Source organism: Phocoena phocoena, chromosome 4 (genome assembly GCF_963924675.1).
Source record: "Phocoena phocoena chromosome 4, mPhoPho1.1, whole genome shotgun sequence".
Taxonomy (NCBI): Eukaryota; Metazoa; Chordata; class Mammalia; order Artiodactyla; family Phocoenidae; genus Phocoena; species Phocoena phocoena.
In genome coordinates, this window is record NC_089222.1 from 100354917 (window position 1) to 100374722 (window position 19806).

Here is a 19806-nt window from a genome sequence, read left to right on the forward strand (position 1 = left end):
ATCCCAGAGGGCAGGTGAAGAAAATATTTCAAGTAGGGAGAGCTCAGGTGTGTCGCTGTTTCCGGCAGATCTAGTAAGATAAGCACTGAAGCTAGACCATTGAACTCACAACCTCCCCATTGCTGAAGGAGGAGAGCATTTTCACTGAATCGTGTGATGTGAACTGTGAATCCACAACCTAGACTGGGGACTCACAGTTGGCAAATTATGCCCCGTGGGCTGTATCCATCCCACCAAATGGTTTTTACAGTGTTTAATTGGGGGAGAAAAGAGAAGAAGATTTCATGATACATGAAAACTCTATGAAATTCAAGTGTCAACAAACACATTTTATTGGTAAACAGACACACAAAAAAATTTTTTTTGTATAGTGTTTCCCAGACTCACTTGGCACAGAACGTTTTTTCACAAAACATCTCCAGTGTAGCCAAGAACTACTTTGGGAAATGTTGGTGTAGATCCTGGTACTTAATGAAGAGAACAGGCCCAGGTAGCAGAGAGCGCTCGGGTCAAGTGTCAGGGCCCTGGATCTCATGAGATCACTAGGGTAGAAGACAAACTTTGACCATGGTGGCATCCTCCAGAAGTAGCTTAAGACCAGCAACTTTCCTTACATTTCTTCTATTGACTGGTTCTTTGCAGAAGAGGAAAGCTTACTGGCCCAGAAAGACATGAAAAAAAAAATGCTCAAATTTCTCTAGCCATTAGGGACATTAAACTTAAAACTACAACATTGATTGGATTGGGTAACATTGAAAAGCCTGATAATATTAATGTTAAAAAAAAGATTTTAAGAAATGAGGGCTCTCATTCGCTTCTAATGGGGCTGTAAATTGGTACAGTCATGTTTAGGAGCGTTATGGTAGTCTCCTATAAATTTGAAGATGTGAAAATTGTTCAGCCTAGAAGTTTTACTCCTAGGTACTTACCCTAGAGAAACTGTTATGTATGAGAACAAGAAAATATTGACAAAAATTCACTGCAGGTTTGCTTATAATAGATTGTTTATCCTTGAAAAATAAGAAATAATGCCCATCAGCAAAAGAATAAATAAAATGTTAGTTATCTACACGGTGAGATACTATATGGCACTCAAAAATTAACTAGGACTGCAACTATCAACACAGTAAATCTAAGCATAATGTGGAGAAGAAAAGTATGTTGCAGAGGTAAAAGTATAATTTAACACCATTTTTATTAAGCTTTCTGAAATATGCAAAAAAATCTGTACATAATATACATAATAGTATAACTGTATACAATGATAAACACTAACTAGGGGATCAAGAGAGAGGTAAGTATTTATTACATCATTCTGTATATTTGTAATATTTTATATTAGACACATATTTTAAAGAGGAAAGACATGCCAAAGAAACATAGGAGATGCATGGGCCAAGAGAAGAGATAACCCAAATCCAAATAAATTAACACCATCAAGCAATAACACAGGATATGAGATGTCAAGGAGACAAATCAATTCGAGGAAATTGAAGAATTCCTTCACAGTATATCCCTGGGAAGAAAACAGCATTCTTCTTAAGTCCTAGTAAACAGGTCAGTTGTCGCTGGATTGCTCACCCTGTGCTTTTTCAGTTGGAGAAACTGAATTTCCCTAACCTGCCCATTCACTGGTACTTTGCATACATGGAGGGAACATTTCTACTCGATGTGTGCAAAGTAGCTTTAGGAGCCGATGTGGCCATAATTTAATTCCTTACCCACTGCCCAAGACTAATCTCGTTGTTTATTTATCTGGCTGCTCACCACATTAAACCTTAAATTGAACTACTTTTTATATCAATGGAATAAACCATCATCTTAAAATATGATTATTTATTTGATAAAATAATAATTTAAGTTTGTTTGTATTCTGGCAATCTGTATGCATTTGAGAGGGAAAGATTCCTTTCTGGATTAAAAAAAACAGTCATGAGATAAAGGAAAGGATCTTTAAAACTATAACTAAAATTAAACTAATCACCTTTATTCTCATTAAGCATATTATTTTGCTGAGTCATTAAATATATTCAAATAATATTGTGTTGGATTAAGGGGACTTAATGCCTAATCTCACTTCTTTGTCTGCGGAGGACTGCAGCTGGGAGTTTATTGAGTAGGGGATCAAGCATCCCACTAAGAACCTTCCCTGGAAAGAGGGACTAAAGGATGGAAACAAAATGAAAAAATCTGCTTTGTTTTTCTTAAATTGCTGGTGATCGAGACAGATGTTTGCCTGTAAATGATGTCAATCCATTTAACCTACTAAAACAAAAGACACAGCATTGAAAACAATGTCTCTCTTTTGTCCTTGATACCTTTTTACCTGGCACTCTAATTACTTTTTTTTTTTTTTTTTTCAGTGACTCACTCCTGCCACCTCATCTCACATTTGCTCTTCCCACCCTTTTCTGACTAGAATTTGATTGCTGATGTCTGATTTACATGATCTCAATTCTTTTTTTTTTTTAGAAGATGTTGGGGGTAGAAGTTTATTAATTAATTAATTTATTTTTGCTGTGTTGGGTCTTTGTTTCTGTGCGAGGGCTTTCTCTAGTTGTGGCAAGCGGGGGCCACTCTTCATTGTGGTGCGCGGGCCTCTCACTATCGCGGCCTCTCTTGTTGCAGAGCACAGGCTCCAGACGCGCAGGCTCAGTAGTTGTGACCCCTTCATTGCGGTGCGCGGGCCTCTCACTATCGCGGCCTCTCTTGTTGCAGAGCACAGCCTCCAGACGCGCAGGCTCAGTAGTTGTGGCTCACGGGCCTAGTTGCCCCGCGGCATGTGGGATCCTCCAGACCAGGGCTCGAACCCGTGTCCCCTGCATCGGCAGGCAGACCCTCAACCCCTGCGCCACCAGGGAAGCCCCTCTAATTACTTTTTAAAAGACACGTGAAGACGCAATATTGGTAACAGCGTTGGTTGCATCCATCTACATTCCTTTCTTTCGGCAGAGGTGATCCCGGCTTCCCAGTTGGTCTTCTTCACCTGCATCTGGATCACACTGATGTCAAATGCTTGTGCTGCTGGTGAAATCAAGAAGCCCCACCGGCGCTGCTTCTCTTCAGTGAAGCCCACCCGGTAAGATATCCATAGTGTAGTCCCAGTTTCTCTCACCACCTGCCTCAGAACTGTATCTTTAATGGTAGCACGTATTTGTGGCAGTGATTGTCTCTAGAGATGGCATTCACCCATCAAAATAAATCACCTCTAATGAGCATAGAAAGAGCAGAATCTGGGGTTTCTGCTGGCATTTGCTTGCTTATTTTTGGAGAAAACAGTTAAAGGGCTCATGTATGAATCTTCTTTCAAGGATTGTATTTCTCCAATGAGTAATGCATTTATTATAAATAACAACATGAGTTTAATGTGCCTTCAAAATTTTTTGAGTAGAAATCGGTCTAAGCACAAATTTCTAATGTCAAGTACTTGCAGAGTGTATAGTTCTGTATATCGATGAGACAGTACTGAAAGACATTAAAGCCATTTGTTGTTTTTTAAAATTCATTTTCCATTTTGAAATATCATCCTGAATGTCAATACATCATCATTATTATCTTATCAATAATCAGAGTATGTTTGGACCTGCTAGTGAAGCGGCATAGCTCTCTACTAGAATGACCAGTTCATCCTGATTTGCCTGGGGTTCCATGGTCTTTAGCACTAGAAGTCCCAGGAACCCCCTCAGTCGCAGACAAACTAGAACGATTAGTCACCCTACCACCCTTTAATAACCAAGAAATGACCTCCTGTTGTAGGGAAAGTCTTTCCTTTTCACCAAGCACAAGACTCCCAAAAAGACTCAGTAGGAGAAATTGAGGAATAAAGGTGAGTGATATCACCCAGCCAACCTTAGCAATCAGTGAGGTAACTTTTGTTTCAGCCAGATTGCCCTCACATCTTGGATATTTATGAAGCACTCACTATAGCATCAGGAAAGAACATAAAAATTTAATAAATCCTTCTGAAGCCTCAGGTTTAATGACCAAAAACAAAAGAGGTATGGGGGGAGGGGAGGAGAGGTCACTAGATTCCTAATTCCTGCTCTGCTCTTAAAAATCAAGGACCACCTCCCACACTTCCCTTCCAGGCTTCTGCTCCCACACGCAGATCTGAGATGCTATGAAATCTTGCCCAGTTTAAACACTTTGAGTCTCCTTCAAGGCAATTGGGCAAGCAATATTTGGGAAATGTGGGGCTATACAACCAAACTGTATGTTTTTTCAGATTGCTTATAACCTCTAGTATATTTTAGTAGTATATTTTATCGAATTTTGAAACAAAGAGACTGCTTAAAATATCATCTACAACTCAAACAATAGGAAGTTTGTCCAGTTTGTTTGGTGGATGTGCAGATAAGAAGGGAGATCGTCATAGGAACTCATCAATCTCACCAGCACACTCTCGGTGGAAGAGTTGCTGCAGAAAAACCTACCATGTGTATTTTTTAGGTGTCATTTAAGGGACAAGAGGAGAACATCTGTTCTTTGTGGTGGGGTGGGAATTTCTCTCTTATGTTAGGTGTCTCATTTTTAGAATCTATTTAAATGAAGAGGTAATCCCGGGCTTCCTACTCCATGGGGCCAAGCATGTTTGTTTTCACTTCTCTATAACCTAAGTGAGGTACCCCTTTCAGCGATAAGCTACAACATGATTCATTAAAATTTATATCTGCTTCTTTTGTTCTTCAAAGAAAAATCCTCTAGGACACTAGGGATTGCGTACAACATTGACCCTAGTTCAGAAGCAGCCACTTAGGATGAAAGTCAGGCACTTTCCCCAGTGAACAGAATAATTCAGCCAGCCTGTTTCTGAGCTGTCGCTCAGCATTCTCTCATGAAGATTTTAAGGCATTTTGACAAAAATACTGAAATTACTGTATAGGGTAGTTTCTAGAGTAGAGAGCCCAGGATACTTTAGACCTTAGTATATGAATAAATGCTGTGAGGTCCTTTGCCCTACACACAATCTGATTATCGGTAATTAAATAAGTAATGAATGAACAATTCACTCTGTCATGACGCAAGAGAACTAACAGAATGAACATGGAAGAAAGGCCTGATGTTTCTTTGAAAATTAGGAAGTGTATCTTTATATATTAGCTTACATTTATGTACATGATTTTGAGCCAGTTTTCCTACAATCAGGCCCTTAAATCCTTTGCTATTAACCTTTTTCATTCAGAATATAATCTTACTTTTTGCCCAAAGATTCCCTTTTTTATCGAAGTATTTTAAAAATCTTTCATCCAAACATTCCCTTTATTTCTTAAAGACAAAATGGGGGGGAGGAGGAGTGGGTGAATAAATTAAGTATGGCGGGGGGGTGGGGGGGTGGGGGGGTTTGGCCTAGGGGAGAGATTTGGCTCTCAAGGGCTGCAAAGGGGATTAGGCATCTAGACTCACTGAATATTTATTCATTCTTTCAACAATGGTACTGAGTGCTTTTTGTATGACAAGTACTGGGTTGAGAGTTAAGAACAACACACTGTCTCTGGCTTTAAGAATAATCAGCAGAGTGCCCGTGTCTGTGCAAAATGGCTTGCAAGAGCCAATTGTTAAGTTTTAAGGCTGTTAAACATAAGCATTATTAAAAATTAAATTATATAAATATACAATTAAATAAATTATTTTTAAAACGAAGGTAATAAATACTTAAAACTCACCACTTCCTAACTACTTTACTACACGTCGCTATTGTCTATTGTTCTCCATTATTTATATCTATTTATGTCTGGTAGAAATACTACACTATACTGTACTATACTATCCTATAAACTGTAGTGTACTATAATACACAAAACTATACTTTACTATACTATACTACACTATGGGCTACACACATCTCTGTCATATCTGTAGCTTGAAATCAGCTATGGTGGCAGTATTTACATCATGGAAATCAACAAATACTACAAATAGGGCTTTTTTTTTCCAGGGGAGCCACTTAAACATTTACCAGCATATCCAGGAACCTAATGTAGAAGCCAAGAGGGTCCTAGAGATTGCCAATTCAACTGCTACTGCAAATAACAAAGGGAGTGGCAGAGACTGTGGCAACTACAGGCTATATGCTCCTCTGGGGGCAGAGGCTGGTCAGGTCAAGACTTCTTATAAGACAACTTGAGCCTGGTATTGCCAGATTTTCTGATTTTTCAAGAGAAGAATTCAGATTTTCCTGTGAAATTTTCTACTTTAATACACCATATGGGCTATCCAAAAAATGTCTGCAAACCAGCTCCCAATCTGGTCCAATTTCTTCATTTCACAGATGAGGAAACTGAGACCTCACTGAGCTCATGATCTGATAGAGGCACAAGTTAAGTCATGGAAACTGTTGTGTCTCTAGTGGGGCACTCTCTCTGGCTGGCTCTTCCACAGAAATGCTCGTCCGTGTAGATTTTTCCTTTGTAAGAAACGGGCTGTTGACTAAAGTCAAGTGTGTATTCCCAGCCTCGTGAGTTCAAGGGCAGTTCAGTCGAAGCCACAAGATTCACTCCGTATAATGCACCATGTCCTCTCTAAGAAGTCTCAAAAGCATTAGGGACCTAAAAATAAACATTGGATCCAGAATTATCAAGGTTTTCTTTGTGACCAAAAATTGGATCAACTGATTTTCCTTCCGACTACTTTACTGCATTCCTTGGATTGGCATCAAAGGATGTGAATTATTTTCGTAGCTCTCAAAATCAACTTCTAAACGGGTTTTACAAGTATATTGCTACCCACAAAGTATAAACATTTCTATTTCATCCTATTCTTAGCAGCATTGGGTACTAAAATTTTTTGTTTTCTGCTCATTTAATAGGTATAAAATGGCATTCATACTTTTAATTGCTATCTCACTGTTAACTCTCTAGATTAAATATTTTTTAATATGTTTCTTAATTATAGCCTCTCTTGGGTAAATAGTCTATTTAGTCAGGCCTAGTCGTTTTCAAGTCCTGATCCTAGTAAACTAATCAACTATATAGGCCCTTGGGAAAGCAGTTTGGTAAAGCAACCAGCTGAGTATGACTCAGTTAAAATGAGTTTTTGTCTTTCCACTGACTAAACACCAATGTATCAGAATGAGTTGGATGTATTTACTTTTCCTCAAGCAGTTCTGGTACTTTTTAATTCTCTGCCTAGTATATCCTCCTCAAAGACCCCTTTATTCCCCTGAAACCACTCAAAATCCAGCCTTTCCTTCCCCCTGAACCCACACTTTCTTAGTGACAAAATTATAGAAAAGTTTCTGATACTGACAAGAGAGGGGAACATAAAAATACGATTCCTTTGTTTCATCCAGAAAGAAAAAGGTTCTAACTCAAAAAGAAAAATGATAACTATTACCGAGCCTTACCTGTTGTTTCTCAAACAATGTTCATAATCTTTCTTTGTGGGGAAAGAATAAGAATGCTGTAATGATTAAGAATGCTATAAAGATTAAGAATGCTGTAATGATGCCAGACTCTTCCATGAGCTGAGATTTCTTTGTTCTATCCCATTGACACCTAGCCTTCTAGAAGACCCTCTCCTCAGACAGAAGTCATCCAAAAGATTTCTTTCAGTAACTACTAAAAACAAAATCATTTTTTCTAGGAAAGGGAAGAGGGCAGAAGACAAAGGGGCTTAAAATTATACATATATGGAATCAGGCCAGAAAGCTCTGAGCTAAATCTGATTCTCTGTCATAAATTAATCCCCTTATTAAGCATATTTACTTTTCTTGCCTTTGTTCTATTTCAGTCTTCATTTTATTAACCTTTCTATATATGTCTTTTTTTTTTAATAAGCCAGAGGTCTTCAAATAGGGCACTTATACTCCTAGAGTATAATGTTCCCCTTAGGGTACATGCAAGCTATCAGAGGGGCACGTGGGCATGGATAGTTTTAAAATAATTATTTCTGGATCTCTGACTTCCTCTGACCTCTTTCCTAAAACTGATCCTCCTGAAAACTTGCCTGCAATCTCCTCTGTAGCCTCCCTTTAATGATTGCTCTGCCCCATTTGGCAAAATAAAGGCATGCCTCTCCCTCTTCCTGAATCTTAACTATGTGTATTACACCAGTGTATAAAATCCTCCCAGGTACAAAGAAGCCTTTACAGATACTGTTGTTGAGGTAATGGATGACTTTAGTTTAAATAACACATCCTGGGCTTCCCTGGTGGCGCAGTGGTTGAGAGTCCGCCTGCCGATGCAGGGGACTCGGGTTCGTGCCCCGGTCTGGGAGGATCCCACGTGCCGCGGAGCGGCTGGGCCCGTGAGCCATGGCCGCTGAGCCTGCGCGTCCGGACCCTGTGCTCCGTAAGTGGGAGAGGCCACAACAGTGAGAGGCCTGTGTACCGCAAAAAAAAAAAAACAAAAAAAAAACACATCCTTTTCCAAACTGCGTGATTTTCTTTTCTTTTTTTGTGTGTGTTCATCAATATTGAAGTAATAACCTGATTAATTTGTCAGGTTACAAATCATTAGAAATAATTGATGATAGACCACAACGTGAATTTTGGAAAATAAGAAGGAATTTAAATAATTAAGTTACATTCCTGAAACAAGATTTCTTGCAATTCCATGTACTTACATATATATCAACAAAGTTTTTCAATATTTTCATCTATAGAAGTGAAAAGTAGGATCAGGAAATGTAAATCAAAACTACAATGAGATATCACCTCATACCTATTAGAAGGGTTTTATCAAAAAGACAAGAAATAACAAGTGCAATAAGTAATATCCATATACAGATACACAAAATAGGGAAAATGTACCATCACTTTATTAAGAAATACTTTTCCTATAAAATTTAATTCATAATTTTAATAAGTATTTATCAACATTTATATGCATTATGTTTTGCTCCATTTGCAATAGTCACAGAGGCTAAAAAAGATGATTTCAATATGTATACATATATTCTTGCAAAGAAGTATGATGGGGTGATAAAATTCAATGAAGGAAATATTGGATTGGCCAAAAAGTTCATTCGGGTTTTTCCATAACATCTTACGGAAAAACTCGAATGAACTTTCAAATAAAATGGAAATAAAATAAAATACAAATTCCAAGGAATGAGATAAAACTTCTGGTTTTTAAAGAGGAGTTTATTCATGTATTTTAAAATGCATAAAGTGGGTATTTTAGGTTCATTCTATACATTAAAAGGAGGAATATGTTTTATTTTAAATTATTATCAATATTTAAGTAATTTTAACTTTTATGATGAAAAAATTGTAGGTGTCTACTTACATATGTGTGAGGTTTTCAAAATTCTTTTAGAGGGTATCTAAGCCACATAAACCTCTTTGAGAAGTAGATGTATAAATATTTTGAGAAGTAGATGTATAAATAAAGTCAAAAATAAATAAAGATGGGACATCTCGCTGTACATCAGAAGAGCCCTCAGGTAAAAAAAGGTGTGTGTGATTTCAGGTACTGCCAAGAGTGCCTTTCATAGCAGGCTGCATGTTCATTGTTCTGGGGATTCTTAATTAAGATTTATCCCTACCAATCTCATGGAGGGGTATGCTTTTGAAAAGAGTATTAGAGATTGCCGTTTTGTTGTGTATATTACTGAAGAAGTTCATGAATTTCCACCCAAGGTTACATTCCAGTTTTCATAAAATAATAACAACTAGCTAGCTTTTATAAAATGTCTGCTATTTTCCAGACCAGTAGTTCTCCAGAGAAATTGTTATAAATGCAAATTCTCATACCCTAAAACTGTGGAATCAGAAACTCTGGGCATGGGCCCCAGCAAACCTGGTGATTCAGATGCACCCCAAAGATAGTATTTACAAAACATCTGGTAGGGGGCCTTGAACACAGTAGGCATTTAATAAAAGCTAGCTGCTATTACTTTTTCAATAAATGGTTCATCCTAGCTCCCTGAAAGAAGTTTTCTAGTTAAGAGATCCTTGGAAGAAATAGTTCTATGTGTTCAATTATTCATAGGATAAAATGACTTATGTTTAAAATCAAACTCATTTGTCTTCTACTCAAAACAGATTTGTTCCTCCAACTTCACCATTTCTATTAAAGGCAAAAATACATACATAAATCTCTGAGGGTTTCAGCCAGAAACTTCTCTATTTAAAGACCATACTAGGTGATCTGAGGTGCCCATAAGCCTGGACATATTTCTTAAACCAGCCACTTCAGGATGTGAAATTCCCACAATCAAAGTCACTTTATTGAGTTAGGAAATTGCGTTCACGAGTCTTATGTTAAAATTTTACGTGCGTTTCCTGAAGAAGACATGTATCAATGCAAAAGTCAGTCAGGAATTCAGAGTAACCAGAATTCACCTAGAAGACCCCTCAGTGTCTTGTGTTATTGCTGCTGCTGACAATGATGACGGTGATGGTGACAGGAACGTTCTTCTGGAAGAGGCAGTGAACTAGGTCTCGGGCACCGGGGATGAGGAGACAGCAGCATGTCACATACAGAGGAGCTGTGTGCGCTTCCACAGATATTCTGCCGCCACACTTAGAATACGTCTGGGAGGTATGTGTCACAGCACAGGAAATGAGTCAGGGAGGCCCAGTGACTTGCCAGAGTTCAAAGACCCAGGGAGGAACGGGCTTCACTCCCAGATCAGGACTCCACACACACGGGAGAGGCCACACACTTTGCCTTTGCCCTAGAAAACTGCAGGTGAAAATAGGCTGTACCTGCTTCACAGCTGGACCTGACCTTAGGTCCAATCAGCTGTCAGATCATCCATTTTTCCCTGGGATTCCTCTCCATCCATGCCCATCACCTTCTCTCAGGTTCCAGAATCTGCCATAGGGGTACTTCCTCTAATCTCAACCAGCACCCATAATTTTTGCACATTCTGTCTTTGTAAAACACTATTTTCATCAGTCTACAATTTTTCATGTTTTTTTTTTTTTTACTGTCTTAGTGCAAGAGGTAGTTTAACTTCAGTGACTCTAAGAATCACTTAGGTAGCACACTGAATGCAGATGCCTAGGCCCTGTTTCCTCTGGTTCTGGTTTCATTGATCTGGGTTGGGGTCCGTGGATCTGAATCTTGATCACCTCCACGCAGGTGCTAGTGACCAGGTTTTCCTACTATAACCCACATTCTGAGAAACATTGCCTCTCAGGATCACATCCAAACTCAGTTTATCACCTAAGGTGCTCCAAGATTTGCTTACCTGCCCCACCCTTGTATACTAAACAGTAAATGCTGGCAGATCTTTGGCTATATGTAATATGAACTGAGAAAATGAGCTTTTATGTGTCTATTTTAGAGCATATCATGTTGAACACAGAAAGCTAAGCTAAATCAAAATATCCAGAAGCATATGTATCTCAGAAGCATTTTTCTCCCTTGGAGGTACAGCAAACAAGAAACTAGAATGAGGAAAGATGACAGTGCCAAAGTGTGGCCTCTGAAGTATAAGCAACTTCTCCATGTAGAGGACCAGAATTCTGCAGTGAGACCTGGATTTGGAGGTGAGTACTATCTTTACAAAACTCTTGTGTCACAATCCATTGCACTGTCAAAAAATTGAGTTGAAAATTTGAAGGAATTAAGACCAAAACACAAGACCACCAATTTAAAAAAAAAACAAAAAGGCTTTTACAATGATCTCTTTAAGAACAGTTGATAATTTATGCAATTTAAATTAACCAAAAAGACTCATTTTTTTCTATGTACATGATGATAAATAGTGTGTTCAATAAATAGTGTGTGTTCAAAAATAGTGAATGTGGGGCTTCCCTGGTGGCGCAGTGGTTGAGAGTCCGCCTGCCAATGCAGGGGACACGGGTTCGTGCCCCGGTCCGGGAAGATCCCACATGCCGCCGAGTGGCTGGACCCGTGAGCCACGGCCGCTGAGCCTGCACGTCCGGAGCCTGTGCTCCGCAACGGGAGAGGCCACAACAGTGAGAGGCCCGCGTACCGCAAAAAAAAAAAAAAAAAAAAAAATAGTGAATGTATATATCTTGCCCATACAGCAACATATTGTTTTAATTAAAATTTGTTAAGTTGGGTTATATGATAATATTCATAAAACCTTGTTGAACATTCTTATGAGCTGCAATGCCTGGCTTTTGTTGAAGAACTAGCCTGCCAAACGCCATGGCTTCCCTCGAACCACCTCTGCTGAGGATTTTTCCTTTATTTACTCCTAGCAACAAAAAGTGATCAAAATGTTGGAATGCCCTTTAATGCACTGTCTCGTTCCACGCTCACAGTGACCCTATGAAGTAGGCGTTATCATGATCCCTAAATTATTCCAATGTGGAAACTGGGGCTTAGAGAAGTCAAGAAATTTTCTCAAGGCCATGAAAAAAGCAGTAAGTGGTGGAACCAAGATGCAATGGCTGATGAGAACAGAAGCAACCCACATTAGAAGGATACACTTGTAAGAAAGCCTTTCCTCCGGTCAGATTGTTTACTGTGCATGTAGTTGCATCACTGAGGGTACCAAGTTTCCCAGAGATGCACAGGATGTGGTAAAATCCACAAGGTAAACTGAACTCTCCGTCTTACTGCTAAATCCATCCTGACTCTCCTGTCATTGACCTAGGGTCTCCCACACCCACAACTCCTGAACTGACAACTTTTCATGCTAGAGATATGGAGGTGAGAGAAGTGAGCATGGTGGTGAGGAGGCAGGATCCCCCAGCAGTAGAACAGGTACCGCTTTTCGATAAATAACCAATGCTTCAAGTACTCAGCATGGAGTGAGGAGAACTTGATACTCATCATACTGTGGTTATGACAAAGGGAAGCACAACAGGCGTGTAGGTACCCTAGAAAACTCATTTGTTAACAAGTAAAATTTAAAAGTACATCAGGTAGCTGTTATGTTGAGGGTTGTTTGGTTTTTGTTCTTTCATTTCCTGGAATCCATTGGGTTGCAGTTCTAAGGGTATGGTTTTGATTTCATTAGGTTAATGATGCAAACTTTAGGAAGCATCAGAGTCACCTGGGGGCTCCTTAACAGCCAGGTTACTACTGGGCCTCACCCACAGACGTTTCGATTCAGTAGATTTGAGTGGGGTCACCAATTGTCACGTCTTATAAATTCCTTGATGATGCTGATCTGAGATCACATTTGATAACTACTGAATTAGATTATCAGCGTCAGATTAAATCATGGTGAGTAGAATTTGTTTGTTTTCCAGAGCATTTCTCACACATATTGAACCTAATTTAAGATTTTTAGAAGCCTCAAAATCAATCAGGTTTAAAGATGTGTGCGTTTCTGTTTTTGTTTTTTTTTTACTTATAGGTCTATTTTTTTAATCTTCTTTTGTTTGTTTGTTTTTTTTTGGTTTGTTGTTGTTGTTGTCTTACATCACTACTTCTCAGATGTGTCATTAAGGATGACAATTCTCCAAAAGATGCCCGAAATCTTACTACCATTCCCAACAGACCGTTTATTTCCCCCAAATTTTTGCCCAAAGTTTGGAGAATATACTCTACAACTCTTACTCAGGTATTCTGAACCTTGGTCTCTATGATTCTATAAAGAGTTTCTAAAATCTTTTCCCTCCCATGGTTCAGTTGGGGAAAATCTTACGAAGTTAAACTTGCCGGGCTATGGGTCCTTTGAGCCATTAGGGGGCTCCAGACGCACAGGAATGGCTTGGAATGGGCCTCTCCCGAGTAGCGGTTAGCAGCTCAAAATGATGTACTTTCTTCAATACCAATTCAAAAAGCTGCCCTAATTCCTGTCAATTTAGGTTCCTCAATTAAATGAACTCCTATCCTCGAGGAAAGGGTTTTATGGGCCTATTTTAGACCACTGAAAGCCAGAAAGATTAAGAGAAAAATTACCGTCCTTGAATTTGGACCTTGAAACAAGCACGCTACACTTTGTAGCTCAAAGTGGTCCAAGGACCAGCTGCAGAATCACCTGGGAGTTAGTTAGAAATGCAGAAGATCAGGCCCCACCCCAGACTTTCTGAACCAAAATCTGCATTTTAACAAGATCTCCAGGTGATTTGAATACACTTTACGATTTGACAAGCACTGTCATAGATTACCAAGAGCCCACCCTCTACTTTTATCCTAAAGCATTTATGCCTCCATTCTCCCTCCTATATATCATCCTCATCCCTCAGAATAACATAAAACCGATCTTAAAATTCCGCTTCTCTTGATCTGTTAGGGATACATGTTAAGAAGTTTTAAAACAGTTTTTTTCCTGAGGCTACTTTGTGGGGTCATTAAAAATGCAATGGAAATGTACTACTTAGTGGCAGGTGGCAAATCATCCCACGATTAAGAAATTTTTCTGACAATCATGAACCGGGGCTAAATGGTATCCAAATGGCTTGTGTGTTCAGTCAGTTCAGGCAGAAAAATCCATAAATTCAGTCAGAAGTGTCAGTCTGGTAGCCCTGTGAAATATAGTCCTTAACCTTCTCTTGTCTTGGTCAGAACCGCTTTTTATACAGGTGACCCCTTCTCTGTTCTCTCAAGCCTGCCTTCCTGGGAAAATCAGCCTGCAGGATATAAAAGACAGGCTTAAATTTATCTTCTCTTTCTTTATACTTGTCCATAACACAAACACACACACATACTTCTTTCCTCTTGAGCTAAATGTAAGTTCAGCACTTCTCTTGCCTTAATGTTTTCCTAATTAGCCTTGACATTAAAACCAGCTGCTACTGCAGTGTCTTTTATAAAGCATCAGAAGATTAATTGACTCATTATGTGGAAAGAGGAGGATACATATTTAAGGGAGCTTTTTGTTTAACTTGGGTTATAAATTGCAGCTCATTTTCTTTATTTACACTTTCCCTACCCTTTACATCTCCCATAACTAAGGGGTTTTTTGGTTTTAGTTTTATAGTTGATGATTTCTTTGTTTCTTTAAAGTGAAAACAATTCAGCATCTAGATACTGACTACTGAGTCAAAACAAACGCTAAAGCTCTAAAAGCTGCTTGTGTAGTCTTTGCTTTCACACAGGAGGACCAGATTGGGCGCCAGAGGGACCTGGCTATATTCCCGCATTAAACAGCTCTAGGTTGCAGGCAAGCTCTTCAACCTTGCTGAGCATGAGTTCCCTCATATCAAATGGAGTTAAAATTGATTCTACCCAGCTAACTAATGAAGTGGCTATAATAATAACATTAGATAATATATAAAGTATTTTAAATGCACCTCACAAATAAGATGAATAACTTTCATTTAGCTCTCCTTATTCCAGCATGCATAAAACCAGATTGATGATCTAGCTTTATATATATATATATATATATATATATATATATATATATATATATATATAAAGCAGTATAAACATCTATGCCACTATCTAGTTAGTGATCCTGGGAAATCAACACCTAACTGTAATAGTTAATAGTCATTTAATTTTTACTATATTCCAAATGCTTTACATAGAGAATTAATAAGTGTATTTATGAAAGTGTTATATTTCGTGTTCTATGTATTACACATCGAATAGATACTGAATAAGTTGGTTAAGACATTTGAATGTTAGGTTAGGCTAAGGACTTAACATGCATTTTTTCATTTTGTTTCACAGCAACCCAATTAGGCACATACCATATACGTATTTCCCCTATTTTACAGATGAGCAAACTGAGGCTTAGAGGAGTTAAGGATTTACAGAAATTTAATTTTCTTTTTTTTTTTTTTTTGTGGTACATGGGCCTCTCACTGTTGTGGCCTCTCCTGTTGCGGAGCACAGGCTCCGGGCGCGCAGGCTCAGTGGCCATGGCTCACGGGTCCAGCCGCTCCACGGCATGTGGGATCTTCCCTGACCAGGGCACGAACCCGTGTCCCCTGCATTGGCAGGCGGACTCTCAACCACTGCGCCACCAGGGAAGCCCCAGACGTTTAATTTTAACTCGGGTTTATGTGGCTACAAATTTCATGGTTTTTTGTTTTGTTTTGGTTTGGTTTTGCTTTATTGCCATTTTTTCTCTGGGACTCAGCTCCTGTTTTACAAAAAGAATGATCTTTGAAAAAAAAAAAAAAAGAATGATCTTTGGAGCTTTTATCCAGCTCCAAAATTCTATGATTCTGCATCTTGCCTTTACACGCCTTCACCCTCCACTCTGTCCTCAGAATGTCAAACCAGAGTACAGAGGCCTAGACCCAGGAGAAAGTACACTTGGGCATCAAATACAAAGGAGACAAAAATGAGGTCAGACAGCATCTGAAGACAAACACTTTCCTTTGAGATGGAAGATCCCCACAAGAATAGAAAAAATGAGAGAGAAGAAAGAAGAAATCTAATTTCTTCCAGGAAAGAAATGGGTTCCTAGTTTCCAGGAACCCATTCCTAAGAGACAAGCCATACTATTACCCCACTGTCAGTCCAGCCTTCAAACAACCCCGAGGGCCCAGTGCGTGTCCAGTGGTGGCATGAATGTCCTTGTATGGTGGCTTTATAAGACTGTTCCTGGATTGCAGAGATAGTCATCAGTAAATAGGTCCTACTTATAAGTCATGAGATCTTGAATCCAAGTTGTGTTCAGGTTTTGTCCTAAAATAAGCTCTCTGTAAGAAACACTGGATCATTTTTTAGTGAAGAGTGGACTGATGGTCTAAATGTTTGAGTGTAAGATTAGGAATTGTGGTTTGCAGTCTTGGGAACAGTTTCACATTTTTCCTGAATTGCAGTAAGAGTAACATTTATTCTGTGCTATTTACTGAGTATCAATTAAGTTTACTGTATATTATTTCTAGTCTTTCAGTAAGTCTCCAAGGTGATCTTATAGCTGAGGACACTAACCTTAGAGATGTTACTGACCCGAGATCACACGTGAGTCATGGAGCTGGATTCAAACTCTGGTCTGGACTCTAATGCCAGAATTTCCTCCAGGACATTCTGCTCCCTGTCCAAGACCTGTCCAGTCCCTTCAGTCCCTTGGAGTATTGGAGTTAATGGGAATATTTACTCATCCTGAAAGGCCAGATAGGGGCAGGGATGAAATCTTTCCATGATTTTTTTTATTTTGATAGCTCTACCAATTAAAGAAAAAAGACAACCAAACAAAAGCACCAGAGTTAAAGCTGATAAAGGAATAATACTGAGCTGTTCCCAAGTTAATGCTTAATCATAATTATCATTAAACAAAATTTTAATAGAATTGTCATTATTAACATTACAGGAAGTAATTGGTCCAATATGGCAGGAAGTAGTTGGTGGTTAAGATGCAAGTAAGGTATTCCTAAAGCCTGAAACGGAAATATATTCTAGTGACAGGCCCAGTGCCTGGCCAGCTGATACCCTAGTAAGTAAAGAATGATATTGAGGGTTTAGACTTATGGAGTAGAAGAGGGAATCTGGGTCGATAAAGTGAAGGTAACGTCAGCCAATTAATGGGGCAGGGGGGTCATAGATGGTGCACAGGGACTGGCGAGGCATATCTAGTTTTATAATGTGCATTTAAAACACAATAATTAGGTGCCTTATTAAATTATACGCACATATATGTCACATGTAGCACATCCAGACAATAAGGAAGGAAGTTTTTCTGGCCTGTCCCTTCTAAATCCCAGAATCTTGACTGAAACAGCCACCTGGGATCCATCTAGGGAAGATTTCTGTTTTTTCAACAATAATTGAAAGCATTTTTTAACTCGGGACTATAAAGTTTGAGAATTGGTCACCATGGAAGGAAAACATACGAAGACTATATGTATAAATATACAAACTATTTGAACATATATATACATCAAATTTCATACACAATACTAAATAATAAAGTTATTAACATCAGCATCCCCTCACACGGGAACAGATGAAACCCTTTGTAAGGTGTACCAAGGAAATGTCTTGGTCTCAGTCTGTTCTCTGGGTGCGTGAGCCTGATTCTGTGAGACCCAACTGCACACCAATCTCAGCACTTGTCTGTCTGAAGTTGCTCCAATTCTGACTTTCAGAATACTCTCAGCCACACATTTCAAAGGATGTTTGCTTTATCCCAAATGCAGGTTGTGGGTACTGATGATCTGGGAAGGGACATTTCTGAATGTGCAGCATCCCTGTGTAGCTCTGTACTAGCAGTGTGTTCCTCTAGCCTGCCATGCGTTGCCCAAGTGAAAAAGGCTGAATTTTTGGCAAGGGAGGAAAAGCTCCCATATTTACCAAAGTCATGAACTCCATGACTACATCCACTCCCTGAATGTGTAATAATATATCAATAGACAATGGAGAGATTTATTGCTAAAACTTGAAAAATAATTCATTTGCAACATTGATCTCTCTCCACTTTAAATGTTTCCAGAATAATCCTGATTCCTTGTTATATTCCCCATTCTTCTTTCTGAAGGATCTCCAGTGGGTATAGATGTCCAGGTTGAAAGCATTGACAGCATTTCAGAGGTTAACATGGTAAGTTTCTCCATGAGATACTTTTTATGAAAGGATAGAGTCTCAATAGTGTCAAACTCACTGGTGTTTTAATAAATCATCTTAATTATGTATGTTACTTATTTTTCCTACTTTGCTTACTAAAGTTGAAGTTGCTTTACTCTCTTCTATCCACTTCTTTCTACCTCTGATTAAAATTCTCATTCCTTTCCTCCTCTTCTCTTTTCCTTCTAATGGCTTTACAGTGGTGGAGCACTGAAGGACATGATATATTTAGCTATGTGACATGAACCAGAAACAACTGCACAAGAAGAAAGGGTGGTCATAATATATGTGAAATATGAAGTCACAACCATGAGTCCTTACCCACAAAATGATAAACACCTGAATCTGGGTTGATAGAATGCTTCCAGATTTTTCAGTTAATACTAACTTTGCTTATCTGTAGACAAACAATAGCAGAGAACAAAGGATTTTTTAAACTCATAGCACTAAAAATTTAAATTAAGAAAAGTTTGTCCATTCCCTTAGAGTTTCTAGAAATCCAGAAGAGACTGCCCTTATTTTATTTTTGCACTGAAATATTTGCCATTTTTATGGAGTAGTACTTGCAAACCACCATCACTTAAAACTTTAAACTGATTATTATCATTTTCCTTTTAGCCTTTTCCTGTTTCCTTTGCCATTTTATATACTTTGCTTTTTTGTTTCCTCTTCCCCATTCCCCCAACCTGGTTTTACCATTTTAGCTATATTTATGTTTTAATATCCCCTACCATAATTTTTCCATTTCATATTCTCTACTCCCACTTTAGAACTACCGAGTCTACATAATTACCAGAATTGTGTTTCATTTAAGTAATTTTAAGCTTTTTTCAGGTACTTTAAGAATAATATTTACTTGCACAAACATATACATTATTGATGTAATTCCTTTTTACCTACTACTATTCTGTTAATTTATTAGTGTCTCAGAGCTTTGTGTAGCCCATTTTAGTATATTTTTCTATGCCAAATAAAAAGTGTGTTATAGTTTCAAATTTTCAACGTCCATTTCCTTGTTCTCACCTAAGTGATGTATATTCTTATATTTGAATCACTCTTTCCATCTAATTTTGTTCTCTTCAGTTGTGTTGTCTTTTCCATCATCTCCTGTAGTTGTCTTTCTTTTGTTTCCTATCAACGTTACACTATGTGCAACTGTTAATGACAAGGGCCCTAACAGGTACTCACTGGTAGGATGCAGCTTTGAACATGTTTTGGTTTTGGTTGTGGTTTCAATTTTGGATTTGTTCCTACCTCCCCCCAAGTTTTAGACAGTTTGTGAATGCCGTTAGATAGGTCCTGTGCCCTCCAGTTTGCCCTGGAACCCATGCCTGGCTTTCCTCTTAGGTTCATTCTGCTTCGTTCATTGGTGTTTCCCGCCAGGTCCTGATCCAGGGAGACATCTGAAGTTGCAACTCTTAGCCAAACGCTTATTGTCTTTCATTTTCTACTTTGAATAGGGAAGCTT

The 19806-nt window shown here is 38.6% G+C and overlaps 1 protein-coding gene across 1 annotated transcript in view; it reads left to right on the top strand.

Annotated features, from left to right (window-relative positions):
* Positions 1–2961: 2961 nt before the first annotated feature.
* Positions 2962–19806, top strand: part of GABRR3 (gamma-aminobutyric acid type A receptor subunit rho3) — a 40141-nt gene continuing 23296 nt past the window's right edge. The window contains exons 1-3 of the mRNA XM_065875885.1: positions 2962–3079; positions 11328–11440; positions 18253–18314. Of these exons, the coding sequence (XP_065731957.1) occupies positions 3006–3079; positions 11328–11440; positions 18253–18314 (249 nt within the window). The 5' untranslated portion in view covers positions 2962–3005. The remainder of the gene's footprint in view (positions 3080–11327; positions 11441–18252; positions 18315–19806) is intronic.